Genomic DNA, 18,333 nt, shown 5'->3' with positions numbered 1-18,333 from the left:
AAACTAATTACGTATAAAAATTGGTTTTCGGCTTGATATTAGGTACATGACATTTTCTGTTGAATTGCTTATTGGTTAAAGGCCACCAACGCTGGTAAAAAAACGAAATGATGTTTGACTTTTATTATTTCAGCTGTCAACCAGCATATTTAACATTTTATTCGGCTGACACTACAGAGAACAAAGAGAACCGTCCACATGTCCCCCTTTCTGGACCCCCCATGCAGCTGTGGAGCTCATTGGTCGAAGATCCAACCAATCGCCGAGCACAATACTGAGAAGCTCTTCCATCGACCTCTGCGATTGGCTCAACCGTTTCGCGCCTCTTGAATCTGATGCGGCTGTAGTGGGCGGCGAATGTGAGACGGTGAGCAGTTTGAACTGTAGCTCTTCTGAGGCGGAAACAGTGTTTCGACAATATTTTAGAACAAATGTTGGAAATAATTTTCAAAATCGATATCTATAAATGTTGTACTTTTGGTGAAACGTCGCCTCGAACTTGAATCTTCGACGTGTCTTGTTTGCCGACTACCGGGAATGTGAAGCCGGTGTCGCTCAAAGTGAGTCGCTCCCCATACTGTGCTAAGTGCTAGCTAGCTATCGTGCTAACGTTACAGCTAGCCTGGATACGGAGACGGCTAATCCTCGACACAAAGGGCGACTTTGCCACTATTTATTATATCAACCCTAAATCGCGACGTTGGATGAGGACAGGACCTTTGGCGCAGGTAAGAGAGGGTGTCATTGCCGGTGTCTTTATTTCCAGCCTGTTCTATGTGATTCAAAAGACCCGGGTCTCGTCTTGACGCTCTGCGGATGCCCCAATCTTTGTTGACCGGCCAACTCTTAGCTAGCTCGCCAAGGCTTCGTGTCAAACATTGTACCGCTGTAAAGAGTTTAAGCTTCCGGTGTTAAAATATCCCTGCGACCAGTTTTAGAAGTAAAAGAGCCCCAGACCCTTACAAACTAATGCAGCACACCGGGAGCATCATATAAAAGTTTGTGAGAGTTAAACAGTTGCATCTGGTTAGTGAAGGAATGTGTCTGACATTATTGTTACCCAGCTCTCGTGTTAATTCTGAAACTGTTTGAATGACTTTGTGATTCATTCTTGCCTTTCTTCCCCCAACGTGTGTCATTCGTAGAAGTTTATACGAGTGACTCGTCTCCGTCTGTCTTAAATGTTCAGGTGCTAGAATCCTAATAACTGTCAGGACTGTTTATCTTTCCTTTGTGGAAAGAAGCTCCACCTGGAGACACCTGCCCACAGGAGGCATGAAGCCATTTTACGGTGGAGGATTGTTCACCATTTTTCACCAGTAATCCAGCATTTACACCGAGGTTGAGGAGATGCCTTTCCAGAATATGTATTAGATGTTCTCCTCTTCATGCTGCTGTTCTTTGGCCACAGAGCCGCTGCTAAAACCATCGTTTCAGAGCCTCCGTCGCCATGGTGAGCATCTTCTTGTTTGGCTGCAGGGCGATCATGGTGCTGACAGGGAAGCGCTCGGAGAAAGGACCTGCCTGCTGGAAAAGGAGGGTGAAGTCCGAGTACATGAGGCTTCGCCAGCTCAAACGCTTCAGACGGGCCGATGAAATCAAGGTTTGGCCTCCAACCATAAAAACACTCAGTGCACAAACTCAGTTCTGAGTAGCAAAACTGGATTCTGAGTAACTTATTAGATCCTGTTCACACATTTGGGCTGGACAGTTTTTTTCAATAATCTAATTGCAATATTTTCCCTTAATATTATGATTGCAATTTAAAATCTTTTTTTATTAATATGAAAGACGGTTTAGTTGCAGATGAAAAGTTACTTTGAATTTAACAGAATTCTGCAATATATGCATATGTATATGGCTGATCTTGTCAGTAACATCACTCATATTTCATATTAAAGTGCAGGAAAGGTAAGATTAATCTTTAATAGTCTCACAATGGTGAAGAATCACCACCCACATGCAAGGTACAGGGGAAAAAAGAAAATTCAGGGACAATATTGGGGGTCTGTAGATGCAGGGAAAGGGTTAATGCAAGAAATAGAACTAACTACAGAGTACAGAAGGATATATATACACACACACACACGGGTGTAGAGACGTGTGGTTGGGCGGGTGTAACAGTCTGCTGCCCTGGAGGGGGTCTGTGTAGCGTAGCCCTCGAGTTAGCCAGCATCAGCTGTTGCCCACCTTCTCCACAGAGTCCAGAGAGCTTGGACGGGCTAGTCAGGAGGGTTGGCTCCGTCCTGGGCTCAGATGCTGCCTGCCCAGCAGGAACACTAGCAGATGGAGGAGACAACCGCACCACCATAAAAGGTCTTGAGTGTCTCTTGCTCTCCAAAAGACCTCAGTCTCCTGAGTAGGAAGAGTCAGCTTCCTAAACGTCCGTATTGTGGGACCTGTCCAGTTTATTGTCATGTAGGTGGTCACCCTCTCAACCCTGTTGTCTGAAGCCCAGCACCACCTCCAGGGTTGATCTGGAGATCCACAAAGTTCTATGTCGGTCCTTCGTACCCTCGTCATCTCCGTCGGTGATGAGGCCGACAATCACAGTCGTCAGAGAACTCCTGCAGGTGGGAGGTGAAGGAGCTGTGGGTGTCTGAGGAGTAGAGGGTGAACAGGGATGGAGCCAGAAAGCACGGAGGAACACACCAGTATAATGCTGAGATTTTATGATAGAAGCGGACCAGATTCTTTCTTTTTTTCCTTCAACTTTCTGCCGGCTTAATGTGACGGCGCTGAGACGATCGCTGCACATCTGTTAGTAAAATATTCCACAAACAGCCTGTGAGGTCTCACCGTTTTATTCTGACCCTTCTCTCAGAGCATGTTCAGCACCAACCGGCAAAAGATCGTGGAGCGAACTGATATCTTGAACCAGGAGTGGAAGACCAGGCGAATCCAGCCAGTTCACATCATGACATCCGTGGGCTCGTTGAGAGGCACCCGGGAGGTGGGTGCAGCCGTGTTGGGGCGTCTCTAAGGGTGGACGCGTGTTCTGACTGTGGGTTTGTCTCCAGTGTACGGTGGACAGCAGCTTCTCGGAGTTCCCCAGGCAGGTTATCCCCCTGAAGACCCTGAACGCTGTGGCTTCAGTCCCAGTCATGTACTCCTGGTCGCCCCTGCAGCAGAACTTCATGGTGTGTGAGAACTTAGAACCTTTCACTGAGTAAACGCAGGACTTTACTGTTGGCAGTGGTTGATGGGTCCGCTGGTGGTTGTGTTCTAACCATCAGGTAGAGGATGAGACGGTGCTTCATAATATTCCCTACATGGGAGACGAGATCCTGGACCAAGACGGTACTTTCATCGAAGAGCTGATAAAGAACTATGATGGGAAAGTGCACGGAGACAGAGGTGAGGACTGGGAGCAATGGCTAATATTTGGTCCTATAGTTGTGATTGGCAGCCAGAAAACATCTGGATCTCTCACAATCCTGCTCAAAGTGCCCAAATCCTCTTCTATTGTACAGAATGTGGCTTCATCAACGATGAGATATTTGTGGAGCTGGTGAACGCTCTGGCCCAGTACAGTGACAACGAAGATGACGAAGAGGAGGAAGAACACGACTATAAGGTGGACAAGCTGGAGTTGTGTGACAGTAAGGAGCGTCCAGAGGACACCCGCAAGGACGTGCTCGCCACCAGCGAGAGTGAGTCCAACGACAAACAAAACTGTAGAAGAGAGAAAGTCGTCCTTTGCTACATGAAAGGCTTTTCTTTCTTTTCTTCAACTCAGATCTCCTCTGCGAGCTCATTCAGCAGAGCTGCAGAGGGAAATTTCATCCTTTCTATTTTCTGTACATGCAGCAGAAGTGAGCATCAAGCTGTCCCCGAGCCTCTTCCTGTCCCTCGTCCCGTCCCCGTGTGTGTGTGAGACATGTCCTCTGATGCGAGTGTGTTTGTATTCAGGCCGCACCGGCGCTGACGGCAAGAAGTTTCCTTCTGAGAAGATCTTTGAGGCCATTTCTGCCATGTTCCCCGACAAAGGCTCAACCGAGGAGCTCAAAGAGAAGTTAGTGTCCTGGTTTAGGGCTGTTGGAGTCGTGCTGTGGTTGAACAGATCACTTGTGATGGAAAATGATGCACAATGTCCTCACAGAGATAGGAGTACGAGGGTGTGTGTGTGTGTGTCGTCAGGTACAAGGAGCTGACGGAGCAGCAGCTGCCCGGTGCGCTGCCCCCCGAGTGCACGCCCAACATCGACGGTCCAAACGCCCGGTCCGTGCAGCGCGAGCAGAGCCTGCACTCCTTCCACACGCTGTTCTGCAGGCGCTGCTTCAAATACGACTGCTTCCTCCACCGTGAGTCCCAGAGCCTCGGCGCCGAACCCCCGGGAGATAAGGTCCGCACCACTGATCCCGGCTCTGATTTCAGCTTTTCACGCAACCCCCAACACCTACAAGCGCAAGAACCTGGAGAACCTGGTGGACAGTAAACCCTGTGGCCTCGACTGCTACATGTACCTGCTACAGGTGAGCAGGTGACCCGCCTGCTTAAAGCCCGTGTCTGCTCCTGTCCTCACTGCTGGGACGCTCTCGCCGCTCAGGACGGGATCGCCAGCGAGTATCCAGCCGGGGGCCTCGCCGAGCGGGCCAAGACCCCGTCGAAGCGCGCGGTCGGCCGTCGCCGCGGACGACAGCCGAACAGCAACAGCCGGCCCAGCACGCCCACCGTCTCCTCGGAAACCAAAGACGCCGACAGCGACCGCGAGGGCAGCAAGGACGACGAGCGAGAAAACGACAAAGACGACGACTACAAGAAGGACGAGAACACCAGCAGCTCAGGTGCTTTTGATCGCTACACTCCTGTAGCATGGTGCAGCCACAGGTGGATCCTCTGTGGATCCAATGTGGATCCTCTCTGGATCCTCTGTGGTTCCTCTCTGGATCCTCTGTGGTTCCTCTCTGGTTCCTCTGTGGTTCCTCTCTGGATCCTCTGTGGTTCCTCTCTGGTTCCTCTCTGGATCCTCTCTGGATCCTCTGTGGTTCCTCTCTGGTTCCTCTGTGGATCCTCTCTGGTTCCTCTGTGGATCCTCTCTGGTTCCTCTCTGGTTCCTCTGTGGTTCCTCTCTGGATCCTCTGTGGTTCCTCTCTGGTTCCTCTCTGGTTCCTCTCTGGATCCCCTCTGGATCCTCTGTGGTTCCTCTCTGGATCCTCTGGTTCCTCTGTGCAGAGGGGAACTCGCGGTGTCAGACTCCCGTGAAGATGAAGCTGAGCGGCGAGGCTGAAGCGGTGGAGTGGAACGGAGCAGAAGCCTCCCTGTTCAGGGTTCTGATCGGCACCTACTACGACAACTTCTGCGCCATCGCGCGGCTCATCGGAACCAAGACCTGCAGACAGGTGAGTTGGTGGCCGCCGTCACCTGGAGCGCGCCTCAGCTGCTCCAGGATTCAAGGCTGTCGCGCTCCAGGATTCAAGGCTGTCGCGCTCCAGGATTCAAGGCTGTCGCGCTCCAGGATTCAAGGCTGTCTCGTCTGCAGGTTTACGAGTTCCGGGTCAAAGAGTCGAGCATCATCGCTCGGGCGCCTGCTGAGGACGAAGACACTCCCCCGAGGAAGAAGAAGAGGAAACACCGGCTCTGGGCCACACACTGCCGCAAAATCCAGCTGAAGAAAGGTACCAGAACCGGAGTCCGTGTGCCGTTCCAGCCCCTTTCCTGACCCGTTGTGTCCCGCTGCAGACGGCTCCTCCAACCACGTGTACAACTACCAGCCCTGCGACCACCCCCGGCAGCCCTGCGACTCCTCCTGCCCCTGCGTCACCGCCCAGAACTTCTGCGAGAAGTTCTGCCAGTGCAGCTCCGAATGTAAGAGGCGTTCCCGCCGCTCCGGCCCGGTTTCTGCAGCCTTAACAGCCCCCTCCGCCGGTCCGCAGGTCAGAACCGCTTCCCCGGGTGCCGGTGCAAAGCCCAGTGCAACACCAAGCAGTGTCCCTGCTACCTGGCCGTGAGGGAGTGCGACCCGGACCTGTGCCTGACCTGCGGCGCTGCGGACCACTGGGACAGCAAGAACGTGTCCTGCAAGAACTGCTCCATCCAGAGAGGAGCCAAGAAGGTACCGGACCGCAATAAACAGGGTTAGGGTTAGGGCGCCGCCGCCACGAGTCTCATCTGAACTTGTGGATTTCAGCACCTGCTGCTGGCGCCGTCCGACGTGGCGGGATGGGGAATCTTCATCAAAGAGCCGGTCCAGAAGAACGACTTCATCTCCGAGTACTGCGGAGAGGTACGCCGCCGCCGGGCGCCGCCCACGGGGGCGTGTGGGTCCTTCTAATGTCCCTGGTTTGTTCTCGTGCAGATCATCTCTCAGGATGAAGCGGACCGCAGGGGGAAGGTTTATGACAAATACATGTGCAGCTTCCTGTTTAACCTCAACAACGGTAACGCGCCGTCACGCAGAGTCGCACGGCAGAAACGCACCCGCTCACCTTAAAACCTTTCTGCGCCTCAGACTTTGTCGTCGACGCAACGAGGAAAGGCAACAAGATCCGCTTCGCCAACCACTCCGTCAACCCCAACTGCTACGCTAAAGGTAACGCGGCTGCGCTAAAGGTAACGCGGCTGCGCTAAAGGTAACGCGGCTGCGCTAAAGGTAAACGCGGCTGCGCTAAGGTAACGCGGCTGCGCTAAAGGTAATGATGCTGCTCCGCTCAGACGGGCGCTGCTCCGCTCAGACGGGCGCCGCTCCGCTCAGACGGGCGCCGCTCCGCTCAGACGGGCGCCGCTCCGCTCGGTCAGATGCTGCTCCGCTCAGACGGGCGCCGCTCCGCTCGGTCAGATGCTGCTCCGCTCAGCATGTTCAGGGGCTCTGCTCTGCTCCGCAGTGATGATGGTGAACGGAGATCACAGGATAGGAATCTTTGCCAAGAGAGCCATTCAGACGGGCGAGGAACTGTTCTTCGACTACAGGTCAGTCCTGATCGGTACTGGATCCATCTGCAATATTATTGATCAGAGGCCAGTGATGTTAAAACTGCCTGTTTTAGTACGTGACAACGTGTGTGTGTGTGTGTGTGCGCGTGTGTGTTGCAGGTACAGTCAGGCTGACGCCCTGAAGTACGTTGGGATTGAGCGTGAGATGGAGATCGCCTGACTGAATGATGCCTCCTGATTGATGACACAAAGGCCTTACACACACACACACACACACACACACTCTCACACACACACACTGTCTCACACACACACGTGCACCACATTCTTCAGGAAATCTTGAGAATGACTCAAAACTTCAGGAAAACTTGGAATACTCAAAGTTTGATGCTGTTTTTTTTTTCATCTTTCTTTAACAACCTTTTTGTTCATTCGAGCGTCTCAGTTTCGACCAACGAACCTTTTCGAGATGAAACATCAGGGACCAACGTTTTGGACCGGACGGAGCCGCGTTCACACGTGCACTGATTTCTGTCCTCCAGACTGGGGGGGGGGTGGGGGGGGGGCTCTTGGTGGGGTCTCTGGTGTCAAACCCCTCTTTACCCCCAGGGTCCCATTTTACCCATGATGCACCTGCTCTCAACGACCCTCTGGGGGTAAATCGTGAGCTGGACCGACCCCGATGCACCACAGTGCATGTGTGAAAGTGGCTGTCGTGCACGTGTCCCCAATCACCGCCAACCTGTGCTGGCGTCGGAGTTCAAATAATGTTCACGTGAAAATTTGTGGGGGGGGTTTTTCCTCCCATTTTATTTAAAAGGTCACATTAAAACGTCAATGAGCGCTTGAGAAATGTGAGTAAATGTCAAGTTTATTGGACGTGAAGCTGCCGGGCCGAAGGAAGTGATGTCATCAGGTGAAGGTCGCATTCAGCAGAGTCACAGCGGCTTATTTATTTGGAAGTTATTTTTAGCACGAGCCTAAAGGTCAGGTGGGGGCGGGGCCGACCTTTCCTGTGGTGCCTGGCGGCGCCTGGAACACCTCCGTTCTCGCTCGTTGGTCTGAACTTCCTGTCCAAACGTGGTCAAACTCGCCCTCAATGGAAATTTACTTCCTGTGGTTCAGATGAAGAGTCAAATGTTGTATTTTATAACGACAAAGCTGAATATTTGTAGATTTTGTCCGGATCTTCAGGTCATTTTTCAAGACTTTTAATTTCCTGCAACAACATGGTGCTGATTTTGTAAAAATGTTTACAGGGATTTTGTTTCTGTGACAATAAACATATATATATCTATATATATATAAAAGCTGCAGCGTTTGGACAGAATCGAGAGGTTAGAGAAATCTTTCCTTATTTTTATTTATCACACATTTAGAAAATGAAGCACACTATACAAATGTCCACTGTTCGGTAATGAAACGCCTCCTGGACAAACCAAAGACAATTCGCCCGTAACGAAGCGCCGCGGCCGCGGTGACCGGCTGCCTCCTCGATGCAGTTGATCGCTTTACTTCAGCCGCCCGGTCGCTCGACTCCTCTCTCGGATGTTTTGTGGTCGCCGTGGTTGCAGGTAGGCAGTAGCATGCAGAAACCTTGGATGCGGCTCTCCTCTGATTGGCTAATTCATCGCCGTCGCGCCCCCTGGTGGTTTATTTACAGTAAGACAGGGAAGAGTTTCAGTCCTACAGATAGGACAGGACGAACGGGGCTTCCCAGTCTCAACAGCAGGGGGCGTTCCAGGAGAACCCCCCCCCCCTCCTGGCAGGTTGGCTGTCATCAGCTCCAACATGGCCGCCACTCAGAGGGATCCTCACTTTAACTGACATAATTTAAAAGAAAAAAAATAAAATAAAGAAAAGGGGAGCTTGCAGCAGCGTTCAGGCCAGGTAGCTGTACGGTCTTTCTCGCCATCCACTCGCTCCAGGTACTCTTTCTCTATCAGGATGGTCGATGCATTTCTGTCCACCAGAGGGGAGACAACGCGTTAGAGCACAACCCGGCGACTCGTGTTCCACGGGCTCGTTAGTTCGGCGCCGGTTACCTTGATGACAGGGAACTCTGGGTTTGAATCTCGATGACAGCTGGTTCAGAACCTCCGCCAGAAGCTGCTGATGCTTCAGGACCTTCCTCATCTTCATGATCCTCACAATAGCAGCCTGCAAGCAAACAAAGGCCATTTAAAGGGTTAGAATAGCCAAAGGATGCACGGACAGAAGGGAACCCATTCACCTGTATGAGGAGTTTCCGATCCTCCTCGATGTTTTTGTGAGTCGTTTCCTGTTCCTGTTTCTGCTCCGTCTTCATGGGGACGTTGATGTTCACCCTCAGCTTCTTGCTGTCACCAAGACAGACGCCAAATTCAACAAAAAGGCTTCTCTTCGATCACGAGAGCCACAAACCATCGCTTACTTCTTATATCCCAGGAAGAGCTTGATGACGGTGTCGGGTTTAAAATCGATTTCATCCACGTTGGCGTTCTCATCCTCCATCACCTGAACAACACATTCCTGCATCACTGGAGGCTTCCTGGGTTCTCTGGGAAACCGGCTCACATTGATCTGGTGCCACCAGGATGAGAATCGGACTGAAACTTACCAGCTTGGATTTTAACAGAATCTGGAGAACTTGAATCAGAATGTCCTGAAAACAGGAAATATCCGTTCATTCGCCACAGAAATGAAAGGAGACCTCACGAAGCTTCCCACCACCGGAGGTAAAAATAAAGCTAAACCTTGTTCCGAGCGCAATGACATCATCGTGTGTGTGTGTGTGTGTGTGTGCGCTCACAGTTTTGATCTGTGTACTGTCGGTGAGCTGCTGGACGGTGTAACTGTCCTCGGTGTTGTACTGCAGCAGGATGGCCATCTGGAAGGTGGAGGCCTGCAGCGTGTACCTGAAACACCAACCGGCGTGGGCTGTTTAGACGCTCCGCCACCAGGGCGGCGCCGTTCCGACCCCAGAGTGGCGTCCTACCTGTTCTTGAAGCAGTTTGTGACCAGCTCTCCTTTGGACAGGTGGTACAGCCACGTCAGCTTCCTGCCGCTGTGTCTGCTGGCGTAAAACGCCGTGAAGCGCTGGTAACTTCGCTCCAGCTGCAGAGACACGAACCCAAAACACGGCGTTTGTGAAGAGGAGCTCCGGTGTCGTGCGGGTCCGGACCGGTTATTACAGGGTCTCACCTCAGAAGGCAAAGCAAAGGTGCAGGACTGCTGGAAAGGCCACGACCCAGAGCTCAGGACCTGGATACTGAAGTCCACTGAAACACAGTTTCACTCATATTAAAACAAAAGGTGGCGAGCGCGTCGACGCCGCCGCACACACGGCCGAACACGCACGAGTGCACGTACGGTCCAGGGGTTCCGAGTTGGTGAGGTGCTTCTTGAACTGCTCGTTCAGGTCTTTGCTGACGCCGATGTCCTGGAACATTCGCTGCAGTTTGGACGTGTACTCGAAGCCGCACGCTTGCTGTTGGACGAGGACAGGCTGAGCTGCAGAAACGTGCACGTGCACGTGCGCGCGTGTGTGTGTGTGTGTGTGTGTGTGTGAGGGACTCGCACCTTGAGCTTGGAGATCATGCTGGCCTCCGCGTCGTCACTGGCGCTGTTCTGATGCACCAGGCGTTTAGCCAACATCTTAGCGTAAAACTTCTGGAAAACATCTTTGTCCTCGATGTACTTGAACACAACCATCTGCAAGAGCCGACGCCGTTCAGGACTAAAGCCCCGCCCCCCCCCCGGGAGGAGGCCTCGCCCCGGCCGCCTACAAACCTACTCACCACTTGGTTGAGCGTGTCCTCCAGTTCCGCCTCTTCCGGGTTTTTCGAACTGCGGGTGAAGGAGAAGCAAAGTTGCAGAACGCCGGCGGGGGCGGAGCTGGGGGCGGAGCTGGAGCGGCGGCGGACTCACCTCTTCTTCAGCAGAGAGTCGCAGTAGCGGGCCAGCAGCTCGGGGGACTTGCTGGAGGACTGCGCCATCCTGGTGACGGCGTTGTTGTTGATGAAGCGCCCGCACGCCTGCAGACAGAGCGCCCACGGCGTCAGAGCGGCCCGGCCGGAGGCGCCGGGCTCTGCGGGGGGGGGGGGAGGCACTGACCTTGTCTAGAGCCGCCACGAAGCCGGCGTCGTTGTTGAAGGCGGACATGACCAGCGCGTTGTACTTCTTATGGACGTCCAGGGTGGTCTGCACGTACACCTTGGGGTCCTGGGGAGAGACAGCGTGGGTGAGACATGGGGGGGGGAGGGGGGGTGAGACTCGCTCCCCAAAGCTGCGCCTACGTTGAGCGCCGCCTCGCCACACTTCTCGATGGCGGCCAGGCCCTGGTTGTGGATGTGGGTCTCCAGAAGCTTCTTCAGTTCTCCCAGCCCGTCCGTGATCCGCGACACCAGGTTGTACATGCGACCCAGATCTGAGGACGGACGGCGTCGCCGTGGTTACCGACGCTTCAGCTGTCACCTCGAACGAACGCCGCCCGGTGGCTTTTTACCTTCGTTCTTGTCGGCGTCCAGAAGGTTCTGGAACTCGGTGTGGAAGATCTCCAGGTGTTTCTCGATCAGGACCTGCTCGCACTTCCTGGCCAGCTCGTCCTGAGTGGACTCGTGGAGGTAGACCTGCACGCGCCGCTGCTCCTCCAGCAGACGGGCCTCCGCCTGAGGACAGAGGGATGGTTTGGGTCCCACGGAACCAGCAGGTGCGGCTCCATGGCAACAGTTACCTTCTTCATGTACTCGGTGACGGGGTTCTGCTGCAGGAACTCGGTGCTCTCCCGGGTGTAGAAGCGCTCCGTGTCGGTGAGGAACTGGCACTCGAAGTACTCCTTGTACACGGAGAGCGTCGGGCCTTTGGCGAAGGCGTCCTCTTCGTTCAGGCCCAGCTCGACTGAAACACGACCCGGCAATTATTGATTATTGATCTCTGACGTCGGCTGACGATCAGTCCACGTGGACCCACCGTAGGACTGGACCACCCCGCTGATCAGCCTGGTGTTGATGGTCTCGCCGTTCCTCTCCCTCTCGATGAGCTTCAGCACGGCGTTGGTGACCTGCGACAAAGACGGTGCCGTCAGTCGCCGTGACGACGGCGCGGACGTGCGGCGCCGCGGCCCGGACGTACCTGCTTGTTGAGGGGGCGGAACAAACACTCCCTCCAGGTGACCAGAGCCAGCTGTGGGGGGGGAAGGGGGGGACACAGAAGAGGTTAAGACGATGCCGCGCCCCGGCCGCTGCCGCCTAGAGCAACGAGACTCACGGAGTAGATCTCGTAGATCCCTTTGCGGCCCTCGTCGCACTCCCGTCTGACCCAGTGGCGGTTGAGGTAGGCACAGATCCCGTTGAGAACCTTACTGGAGAACCGGTAGTCTTCCCACTGCTGCGTATAAAACTTCAACACACACTCGTCCATCAGGTCCTCGCCATCCTGCCGGAAACAGGGAGGTTAGAACCAGGAACCATCTGCCGCGGGTCCCTCCGACGGTCTCACCTTCAGCAGGCTGGTCAGATAGTTCTTCAGGAACTCTTTGAGTCGCTTGTAGAGCTCCAGGCCCACAACTGGGCTCCGCCGGGAGTGGAGGACTTTTTGGAGGGTTTGGCCGGAGGCGCGGAGCCTCGGCCCTGGCTCGACTGGTGGACGCTGGTACAATAATTATATACATGTCTGGAGGGGAGGATAAGGATCACGGCGGTCGCCATGGAGACCAACAGACACCTACTGACAACAGGGAGCATAGAGTGGATACGTGTAGAGCTCCATGTAGCGCGACTTGGCCATGCTTTGCCGCGTGTACACCTGCTGGATACCAGCCCGCAGGTCGTCCCATATCTGGTCCAGACCTATCTGTCTGAGTCCATGAGGGTTCTGGGTCCTGTTGGACGACATGCTGGAGCCCCTTATGGCCTCTCTCCTCTCCCCCGAGCTACCGTTCCTGCTCCGGTGAGCGTGGGCCCGACCGGATCCGCTCCTCCTCAGTTTGTTCTGATCCCGAGTGGCTCTGACCTCAGAGTGTGCGATCCATCTGGCAGGAGGCGTTCAGGAAGCCAAAGGGTGGTCGGTTCCAAGACAGGATGCAGTCCCGCTCTGCAGCCTGGGTGGTGCCGTCAGACTCACCAGCTGACCTACGGGGGACAGAACAACGCCTGATGTCTTTGATGTCTTTGATGTCACGCCTTTGACCCAGGACTGTTCTCATCCGCTCTCAGCTGGACCAGGACGCGGGCCAGACCGTGACGTCGGTCCAGCTAATGACAGATTAGTCCACTTTGACACCTCGGTCTCACAGCAGAGGCACAAATGCCCCCTGAGCCTCTGGGTGGGCGTCACACCCTGAGAGGAGCCCAAGGCCAACGTGGAGGTCTGGTGGACCTGAGCAGCCAGACAAGGCTCTTCAGGAGACCCGGCCCGGGCTCCGTAACAGCAGCGCTACCTCAGGTGATTCAGCAGTTTCTATGGCAACTGGGGCAGACAATACCTCCAAGTAGGCATTGGAGAACGGGGAGGCAGAGCGCTGGATAAGGTGCCCTTCACAGCAGGAGGTAGAAGGTGGGGGAACATGGCAGCTCCCTCGGCAGGAGCGCGTGCACGTGCACGTGCACGACCACACACCTGCCTACTACGACTGAGCACAAGTTCACCACAACACTTGGCACCCGAAACAGCAAAGTAATCCGAGTACAGGCAGAGAAGAGGAGGATGCTGGGGGGGGGGGGGAGAGAGAGATGGAGAGAGGGAGAGAGACATAGAGAGAGGGAGAGAGAGAGGGAGAGAGAGAGAGAGACATAGAGAGAGGGAGAGAGACATAGAGAGAGGGAGAGAGAGACATCGAGAGAGACATAGAGAGAGAGATGGAGAGAGAGAGAGAGACATAGAGAGAGGGAGAGAGACAGAGAGAGGAGAGAGAGACATCGAGAGAGGGAGAGAGAGACATGGAGAGAGGGAGAGAGACATGGAGAGAGAGAGACATAGAGAGATGGAGCGAGAGACCTAGAGACAGAGGGAGAGAGAGAGAGCAGTGCTCTCTGGGAAAAGCTCTTCTGACCCAATCTGATTACGCCAGACTCAACAACCTCTTACCCTACATTTAAATCAAGCCCAGCAAAATACAAACAAGCTCGTGCGCGTGTTGCTCAAGACTGAGCGGCTCCTGCACGGTCTGGGTCAGAGGAGCAGAGGTTCTGATCCCTGCAGATCGGGTCACAACCTCCAGGTCAGAGCCGACAGGACGGACCGGGGTTAACGCCAGTTCCCACTGCTGCCCCCCCCCCAGGCACCAATGCAACCACACACACACTCATTATTACCAACACACACAGATATCTCCGACTGCCTGGGCCCATTCAGGTCCCAACAGACCCAACTTTGTTACCTACACCAAGGTGATCTTCTGGATCACTATATTGGTGCACAAACAGGGGTCCGATGATCCACCAGGTCTCCGAGTGTTGGGTCGGAGGGAGGAACGCAGACCCGTCCCATAAAAACATCCCATCCGTGCACGCCGAGGGAAACGGGGACGGTTTCTACCCAGGTTCACAGGGTCGTCAACGGCGACGTTTCCACGGATCCAACGGTCACTAAAGGTCTATAAAGGAAGGAACTACAGGTCCGAGCGACGGCTGCCGAGCGTTCCGGCTGAAAGACCAAAGACAGGAGTGTTCACACACACTAGCCTCACGTTCAACATAAATAAGGTCACACGGATTCCTTTACAGTGCACGACGCGCTCGTATTTTTGGAAAGAAACGCTCCAACATCCTGGAACCCCTGGAGACAGACGGGGCCATTAAAGTCCCTTAACAACTTCCAGGAAACACACACACAACAATGTGCAGGTGTGTGTCTGCACGGTGTCACTGCACGTGCAGGTGTGTACTTACAGTAATGCACACATGCACACGTTTAAATGTGTGCTGGCCTCTCAGAGAGGAGCCTCAGTTATTCTGTAGGGGGGGTCCACAACAGTAGGGATCGGTGATCCATAGGTGATTGATGGGATCAATAACCCACTGATACACACTGCGGTCCTCCGACCACAGGGCCAGATCGGTCTGACCGGTCCAAAGTCTCCATCTAGAAAATACTTGATTGATATTTTATTAATTGATGGGTTTGATACAGATCATATTGTTGATTAGATACAACAGGAGTAACATTGTCAAGGTTAACTATTATAGCCGATTTACAAATTAGAACTAGTATCACACATTAAAAACCTAGTTCAGTAACTACAGACGTGGTTCATCCGCAGATTTGTCGTACTTATTTTACATTACAGTGTGGTTTCCAGAAGGAAGGTTTTAAAAAGGAAACGAACAATTTCCCATCTATTCAGGTGTCGAATGAACATTAGAAATGTTCCCCCTCAATAATCATCATAATTAACCAGGCTAACCAACCACCACCACCATAATTAACCAGGCTAACCAACCACCACCATCGTAATTAACCAGGCTAACCAACCATCACCATCATAATTAACCAGGCTAACCAACCACCACCATCATAATTAACCAGGCTAACCAACCACCACCATCGTAATTAACCAGGCTAACCAACCATCACCATCATAATTAACCAGGCTAACCAACCATCACCATCATAATTAACCAGGCTAACCAACCACCACCATCGTAATTAACCAGGCTAACCAACCATCACCATCATAATTAACCAGGCTAACCAACCATCACCATCATAATTAACCAGGCTAACCAACCATTACTGCACAAGGGTGCATGTTATTGATGCAGACTAAGTTACACAGGATAAATGATGCCTCCAACACAGAACAGAGCAATTAACTACAGTTTTAATGCTTTTTTCCCCCCTGATTTAACTCAGAATTTACAGTGTTGGATTCCTGAATCTGGCACGAATCACAAGGTTTTAGTCCAAAACCGTGGACGGTTGACCCACGATTAACTAGCCAATGAGTCGTGGTCGCCCAAAAACAGCCACTACAACCACCGCAGTCAAAGCCTGGAAGTTGTTGGCCGACTGTTTTAGAAAATACACGTTGAGAGAATCCTTGCGAACTGGTTCCGACACTGCTACGCAACACTGTTAGCATCATTAGCTACTGAGGATCGGTTAGCCGCTTAGCTTGTGAGCAGCGTTAGCCCGACAGTCTAGAGCAGGGTGGACTTAATCTAAGATAGTAGAAACTGTTCGATTACCACAAACGATACGCATAAAAAACAATGGGTGGTATTTTTAAGACAAACATTTTTCCTGGCCAAGCAAACGAGACTGATCAGAAAAGACGAATTACCTGTGTTGTTGGTGTAAAATGGCAGCCTAGCTTCTGAAGCTGCTCTATAATGAGTCAGGAAAACATTTTGCTAGCCATTTAGCATTAGCCAGTTAGCTGTAGGCTAAATTGTCCGGACAATCAATCTCCCGCTCAGGTTTACGTATACAAGCCTTAAATGTGTTCTTACCATTTTAACGCGGTGGCCGTCACTTTATAATCGCGTTAAATCTCTGATTCGAGGCCAAAGATCCGTTTTCACCACCGCCTTCTGTCTGAACGTTTATGTTTTTGGCGTTGGACCGCTAACTGCGACCGCTGTGCTTCGTTCGCACAAAGATCAGCACCGACACACCGAATCATGCTACCTTTACTTACCCACGGAAATGTGTCTCACCCGTCGCTACCAGAACAAATATGACCAGAAAATAGTGCACTTTTTTTGTTCTCACAAGCGTTTCCACGAAGAAAATGTCATTCAGAAATGACCGCCCTAGATATGTTTTATATATGTATATCTCACATGGACACAACTGAAAACCAAAACGGAAGACCTAAAATCCCCATAACCCGTGAATGCATCATTAGCGTCACAGAACGGGATTTGGGTTTTGGACTACAAACATGGCGGCCGACAATAATCAGCTGCTTTGCCACAAATAACGTAACTTTTTTAAAAAAATGTAATAATATAACAATATAATTATTACTATCTGTTACAAACTAAGTGGCCGCTTCCATCTTTCCAACAGCGAACTCACAATTTTATTTAAAAAGAAAAAGTCAACTACACATAAGATTTAGGTTTTACATATCGCCTGTTTAATTCTGTCCGGCATCTTTCTATACCAAATAATTCACGTGCATTTTTATTGCTGCTGCCAGCAAATGTGACCTCGGTTAGTATGTGCATGTAGTATTTGCAAGTGGAGTTTTCTGTTCAGCCAAAAAGGAATTGAAGTATTTTGCTTTTCTTTTAATTCAGATGTAAGTCTTGGATTCCATCGATACAGTATTGATCAGTCTAAACATTATTATAGAATGTAGTCACTTCACATAAGAATAAAGGAATGTTTGTGGTGTAGCTTTTGTGGGAGGGGCGTTAATAATGATGCGCACATTTCCAGTCTGTATACAGTGTAAATGCTCCTGCGTCAGTTTATGGTTTTTACAGGAAAACCAACTATTCCATCAATCAGTGTTCAACCTCAAGCTTCTAAGAGCAAAAGGACACTTCACTCCAAAAGTCGAGTCATTCCGTTCTTTTCCACACGCTACATTTGATTTCGCTTCCGGTCCCTTGACGCAGGTTCAAGCGTGACGCAGCACAACGTTTGCTGACAGCAGCTGAAGCCAAAACATCCGATTGCGCAGATCAGATGACCACATGCACGTGACAGCAGTGTAAAAGTGCGAGAGGATCCCCATCGGGATCGTTATTGATCCGTCATTATGTGGAGCTCAATGTTGCGCTGATGACGCCACTAATGAGCTTAACATGCTCCACTAATGCATGAACATTAGCAAAAACCCCATAAAAGACTGACATTAACAATGCAGTCGTTTATTATTTCTGCTGTTATTGCTAATAATTAGTACTGTAATAAAGCGTAAAACTATTATTTAGTCATTATTAAGCAGTGTCACCGTCATATTATGTTGGGGAGGAAGTGAAATGGAGCCTAGAGGCGGATCTCCAACGGGTTGTTGATGAACTGTCCGTTTCCGTGTGAAATATTTTAGTTCCTACAACGAGTGCATGAACACGCGTGCGTGCGGCTGCAGCCTGCATCATGAAGAGTCCTCCTGAGCTCTGAGTGGTGCTGTCTCTCCTCTCGTCTTCCTCTCAGCTCTGCCTTCCATTGCGTTCCTCCACCAGCGGAATAACCAGGCCCCTCTGAGCCGGAGCTCGGTGGCCCCGAGCTGCGCTCATTGCCCTCGCGGACCCAGTCAGCGTGACGGCGGTGACGCGGCGGACGGAAGCCCCCCCCGACTGCTGGATTTGCGGGGGAAATAACCCAGAAATGTGATGAATTCCTCTACAAGGTGCGACACACGCAGCAGCCCATGCTTGTCCCTACGAACGGGCCCGTTGTGCGTCGCAGCCGCGCGTGCGAGCGCTTCTGAAGGCAGGATATCACAGGTGAGGCCGGCGGAATAATGCATGGCGCGGGTGGAGGTGGTGCGGGGGGGGTGACGCGCGTCCAGCGCGGTGCTGT

General features: G+C 52.3%; 2 protein-coding genes across 5 annotated transcripts; one reads left to right on the top strand and one right to left on the bottom strand.

Annotated features, from left to right (window-relative positions):
* Positions 1-222: 222 nt before the first annotated feature.
* Positions 223-8,123, top strand: ezh2 (enhancer of zeste 2 polycomb repressive complex 2 subunit). Of its 4 annotated transcripts, none has more exons than XM_011618280.2 (19): positions 223-367; positions 1,480-1,603; positions 2,825-2,953; positions 3,021-3,140; positions 3,237-3,357; positions 3,474-3,653; positions 3,913-4,015; positions 4,141-4,304; positions 4,378-4,475; positions 4,550-4,787; positions 5,176-5,342; positions 5,483-5,618; positions 5,683-5,808; positions 5,877-6,055; positions 6,131-6,226; positions 6,299-6,380; positions 6,452-6,532; positions 6,825-6,909; positions 7,033-8,123. In XM_011618280.2, the coding sequence occupies exons 2-19, from the start codon at positions 1,487-1,489 to the stop codon at positions 7,091-7,093; spliced, it is 2,283 nt and encodes a 760-aa protein (XP_011616582.1). In that variant the 5' UTR covers positions 223-367; positions 1,480-1,486; the 3' UTR covers positions 7,094-8,123. The 4 variants fall into 4 exon arrangements, with proteins under 4 accessions (XP_011616582.1, XP_029698523.1, XP_003977206.1 ...); XM_029842663.1 differs by having other exon boundaries at positions 328-560; XM_003977157.3 differs by having other exon boundaries at positions 329-728.
* An 88-nt stretch (positions 8,124-8,211) lies between these two features.
* Positions 8,212-16,477, bottom strand: LOC101068951 (cullin-1-like). Its single transcript, XM_029842664.1, is given in 23 exon segments — positions 8,212-8,835; positions 8,919-9,033; positions 9,107-9,212; positions 9,287-9,372; positions 9,473-9,517; positions 9,665-9,770; positions 9,851-9,969; positions 10,057-10,133; positions 10,225-10,342; positions 10,435-10,566; positions 10,653-10,701; positions 10,783-10,889; positions 10,969-11,076; positions 11,151-11,281; positions 11,360-11,522; positions 11,588-11,751; positions 11,824-11,914; positions 11,986-12,036; positions 12,121-12,288; positions 12,352-12,419; positions 12,422-12,525; positions 12,608-12,983; positions 16,305-16,477. Coding segments are annotated over 22 exon segments (2,268 nt in total). The 5' UTR covers positions 12,748-12,983; positions 16,305-16,477; the 3' UTR covers positions 8,212-8,815.
* Between the last annotated feature and the right edge of the window lie 1,856 nt (positions 16,478-18,333).

Source organism: Takifugu rubripes, chromosome 10 (genome assembly GCF_901000725.2).
Source record: "Takifugu rubripes chromosome 10, fTakRub1.2, whole genome shotgun sequence".
Classification (NCBI taxonomy): Eukaryota; Metazoa; Chordata; class Actinopteri; order Tetraodontiformes; family Tetraodontidae; genus Takifugu; species Takifugu rubripes.
The sequence above is the reverse complement of the archived record's forward strand: the minus strand, read 5'-3'. Positions and strand labels throughout refer to the sequence as shown.